The sequence below is a fragment of the Quercus lobata genome, chromosome 12 (genome assembly GCF_001633185.2).
Source record: "Quercus lobata isolate SW786 chromosome 12, ValleyOak3.0 Primary Assembly, whole genome shotgun sequence".
Taxonomy (NCBI): Eukaryota; Viridiplantae; Streptophyta; class Magnoliopsida; order Fagales; family Fagaceae; genus Quercus; species Quercus lobata.
Window position 1 is genome coordinate 7,990,706 of NC_044915.1, and position 4,914 is coordinate 7,995,619.

The window sequence follows — 4,914 nt, forward strand, 5'->3', positions numbered from 1 at the left end:
ATTTGAAATGAAGATGTTTCTCAAAAAAAAATTGAAATGAAGATTAAAGATGAGGGAATGGAAATGAAAATCATAATATTGCATAAGAAATAGGCTCCTTCAATAGCCAATTTTGTAATTTTTCTTCCCTTTGGCTTGTTCTTTACAAGAAGGAAACTTGGGGAAATAATAAAGCAATTAAAGATGAAACTTCTAAGCAAAATCCTATAATAAAAAAAATTTTAAAAAATAGAAATAAATCCTATAAATTTTCATTTTGATAAGAACGAGTGTAGTAATAACCACGTACTATGAAAATGACTTTAATTGAAAAGGGTACCTGACTAAATTTGATTTTTTTTTTTGCACTTTTTCCCATTCAAACTAGAGCCCACCAACATTGTCTCCTTCAGAAATCTAGCCATGAGTTTCCTTTTATAAATATACACGCATCCACCTTCAATTCATTCATTCCCACATCTCTCTTTTCCTTCTTTCAGTCCGCCAAAAACCAAGAAGAAAAAAGATGACTCTAACATTACGTTCTTCAACTTCTTTCATTAATTTTAGAGACACCAAGTGCCTGAAAACTCCTGTGGAGTTCTGTGGCACAATTTGCTTTGCACAAATTAAGCCATCAAGGGGTATCCGGGTGAAGAATTCAATGACGCAAGAAGCACAGGTCTTGAGCACAGAAGGGTGTAGAAATGAGAAGCGAGAGAAGCTTCATACACTCTCTGGTGTTCATCATAATAATAATAAAGATGATTCAAAGGTGCCTGTGTTTGTGATGCTACCACTTGACACAGTAACACATGGAGGGCACTTGAACAAGCCACGAGCAATGAATGCTAGTTTGATGGCCTTGAAAAGTGCAGGAGTTGAAGGAGTAATGGTCGATGCTTGGTGGGGCTTGGTGGAGAAAGATGGACCTCTCAAGTACAACTGGGAAGGCTATGCTGAGCTTGTGCAGATGGTTCAAAGGCATGGCTTGAAGCTTCAAGTTGTTATGTCTTTTCATCAGTGTGGAGGAAATGTTGGAGACTCTTGCAGGTATATATTTTTCCCACTTCAATTGATTTTCATATTATTTGGATTCCATATTTCATGCAATACAATTTCATATCTCGAATTCCTCACTTGTATAGTCCAATAAATTTGTGTTAGTCTGGTTGAATCTTACATTTTCAATACCAAAGTTGGGTTACTTCCCAATTTACATGTAATGGGTTTCGGTTTAATTAATCATTACTTCCTCGAGACCTAGTTAAAAATGTTAACATCCATTTTTTTTTTCTTGAATTTTCAGTATTCCATTGCCCCCATGGGTGCTGCAAGAAATCAGCGGGAACCCTGACCTTGTGTACACAGACAGATCAGGAAGGAGGAATCCCGAGTACATATCCTTGGGTTGTGATTCACTGCCTGTTCTAGGAGGAAGAACACCCGTTCAGGTCTACTCCGACTACATGAGGAGCTTCCGCGACAGATTTAGCGAATACTTGGGCGACGTTATTGTGGTAAGCACCCATCTACAAACATATAAACACATGTTGCCTGTACTAATTATTGTGGAAATAGTGAATTAGAACATACCAAATAAGAACCTCTACCTTTCTTTTTACTCATTGAGTACTTGTTAAAGCAATATCAGTCTACCCAAAAAAGAAAAAAAGTTACCAGATTTTCACTGACATATCATACCGAGCACATAAATAGATACCCAATCACACACACACGACTGTTACAACAAAAAAGTAGTCGTTAGCTACAAAATTAGTTATAATATTTTGAAAATTTAATTGTTGAATTGCATGTTATATACACTCATAATATACCTGTCAAATTTTGTGTCAATCGAATATTATTTACTATATAATTTATAAACTTATATTTTATATATAATTTTAAACTACAAAAACTTATAATTTAAACAATTTATTGATGAAATAGCTATTAATCTTTAATTTTTTAGAAATTTTGCAAGCATAGAAAATATAAGAAGAAGATATAATCCAACGTTAAATTTGTCAAAATTCATCTCTAATAAAAAGATATTGAGTAAGATTGTAGTCTAAAGCTACTTGTAACTATGTCCATCAAATAAATGGGGAAACTTATAACTTAACAGTGAACACTGTTATAAACAAGTCTTTTCTGTGGTCTTGACTCTTAATAGGATCTGTTTACCAAAATCCTCAATTCTTTTCCCATTAAAGTGATACTTAAAAAATAAACAAACAAACAAACATATATAAACAATTCTTGTAACTCAGTCATACTTAAAAAAGATTTAGTTCATAGGATAAGAATGGAGCATAACTGAACAGTACATACCACATGAGGGGAAAAAAAGAATCAGAAAGAAGTACAAAGCAACTAATTAAACTTCTCTGCATTTAATCATTCACAAAATTAAGCTCTGACCCATCCAGATGGTGGACTACCAACATGTATAATTAAAACACCATATAATTTTTGATTAATCATAGTCCTATTTTCCAACTGTGCAAGTAAAGAAATTATTCCTTCAGAACTTAAATTGAAGTTCTTTTGCAGGAAATCCAAGTGGGATTGGGTCCTTGTGGAGAGCTCAGATATCCATCTTATCCAGAAAGCAATGGAACTTGGAAGTTTCCTGGAATTGGTGAATTCCAAAGCTATGACAAGGTAGTTGTTGCAAACTTAGACTAATTATAAACTAAAATTAAAATTAAAGGTAGAACGTAAAAACACCTCAAAAATTTTAGAACTAAGGCTTTGTTATTATTATTGTTGTTGGCAGTGGACCTAAATGGCTCATATGCTAATTACTAAATAGCCATGATTGATGAATCATGGGTCTCTTTGTGATCACCTACTACTAACATATTACTCAAAGGAGAAAGTTTGGCTATAAACTTGTTTGTGGCCATTAGCTACAACTTCCACTAAAAAAATTAGTATTTTTACTTATATATTTTGAAAACCTAATCATTGGATTGTATATTTTTTATGTTCTTAACAAGCATGTCAAATTTTGTACTTATGTTAGTTATTATTCAATCTATAAAAACTTTGAAATTTAAAATTTTTTATTGACCACATAACTGCTGATTTTTTATCTTCTAAAAATTTTGCAAACACAAATCCAATGATAAATTTTTCAAAATTCACCTCCAATAAAAAATATATTAAGTGGAGATGTAGTTTGTAGCCAAACTTTGTTCTCAATCAAGACATCAACATATCTAAGAGAATAGAGAATTTGGGATTATATATCTTTTTTCTCAAACAAGCTTCTATGTCATACAGTATATGAGAGCTTCTCTGGCAGCAACAGCAGAGGCAGTCGGGAAGAAAGACTGGGGAATAAGTGGACCCGGTGATGCAGGCCAATACAATCAATTTCCTGAAGATACTGGATTTTTCCGCAGGGAAGGAACATGGAGCACTGAGTATGGGAAATTCTTCTTAGAGTGGTATTCTGGAAAGCTAATACAACACGGTGATAGAATCCTTGCTGCCGCAGAAGGATTGTTTCAGGGAACTGGCGCAAAACTTTCTGGGAAAGTTGCCGGAATTCACTGGCATTATAGAACGAGGTCCCATGCAGCTGAATTAACCGCGGGATACTACAACACTAGACATCATGATGGTTATCTTCCAGTAGCACAAATGCTAGCCAAACATAGAGTTATACTTAACTTCACTTGCATGGAAATGAAAGATGGAGAACAGCCTCGACATGCAAATTGTTCACCAGAAGGGCTGGTTCGGCAAGTAAAGATGGCAACAAGAGATGCTAGAATAGAACTTGCTGGGGAGAATGCTCTGGAGAGGTATGATGGAAGTGCATATGGACAAGTTTTGACAACAAGTAGGTCAGATTCTGGAAATGGATTGAGCGCATTTACGTATTTAAGAATGAATAAGAGGTTGTTTGAAGAGGAGAATTGGCGGCAGCTTGTTCAGTTTGTAAAAAGCATGTCAGATGGTGGTCGAAACACAAAGCTTGCTGAGTCCGACTCCCGTGGGAGTAACATTTACGTTGGATTCATCAAAGAGAAGAATATGAAGAATATTAAAGAGCTTGCTCTTGTTTAAAAAGTACATGTTGCATGTTTATTTGTAACAATACAGAGTGATTATAATGTAGAGAAAAAGGGAAAAATAGGGGGAAAATCATGATATATAGGCACTGTAACTATGGTCTCATATGCTTAAATTTAAGATTGTTAAACAAGAATAGCACCTCTGTATCTATATCTCCATTGTCACGAATGGAGAATTAAATTTTTATTAGCTAATATCTCCAAATCCAGTGTATCACATCTGGAATTTCTGAATTTTTTCACCAAGGGGTTTTAGTATGAACCTTGGAGCAGAAGTTATGTGTTACGGAGTATCCTATTAAATATATTGTTTCTTTAAATTCTGAGTGCTTAATTTAAAGGTAAACAGAATCTTGCATCAAATTTCTCATTTCCATATGTATGGTTATTAGGTGATATATGCATACATTATAAGGTACTTAGTCCACTGCATCTAGTTTCAATCATTACAGAGTTCTAATCTGATGGGGAAAAGGGGTGACAGGGACAGGTCCCATCTCCCACATGCTTTCCCCAATCCAAAGCTCCCCCCTCTCCCCTCTCTAATGTATATCTCACCTCCCAAATCCCCCTTCCCTTTTTTCAATTTGAGATGAGCAATATCAGATGCCCACCTCTGTCAAATTCTGAGGAAGTTCAGCGAGTAATAGATATGAATAAGAGAACAACAAAAGAAATAAAGAATTACATCTTACACTTATCATATGAAACCACAGCTGCCCTTCATGAACCCTGTATACTACTCATAGTCTATCCATAGCCTAAAAGTAAGTTGAGAAACATGTGCTTTTACCTATGGGTACTTTTAGGAAGTATTGTAAAAGAAGATTTTCAAAATCTA

At 34.7% G+C, this 4,914-nt stretch overlaps 1 protein-coding gene across 1 annotated transcript; it reads left to right on the forward strand.

The window, feature by feature from the left end:
• The first annotated feature begins 427 nt into the window (after nt 1-427).
• Nucleotides 428-4,436, forward strand: LOC115971434 (beta-amylase 3, chloroplastic). Its single transcript, XM_031091358.1, has 4 exons — nt 428-1,032; nt 1,289-1,499; nt 2,539-2,649; nt 3,274-4,436. Exons 1-4 carry the CDS (start codon nt 506-508, stop codon nt 4,063-4,065), a joined length of 1,641 nt encoding a protein of 546 aa, XP_030947218.1. The 5' UTR covers nt 428-505; the 3' UTR covers nt 4,066-4,436.
• Nucleotides 4,437-4,914: the final 478 nt, after the last annotated feature.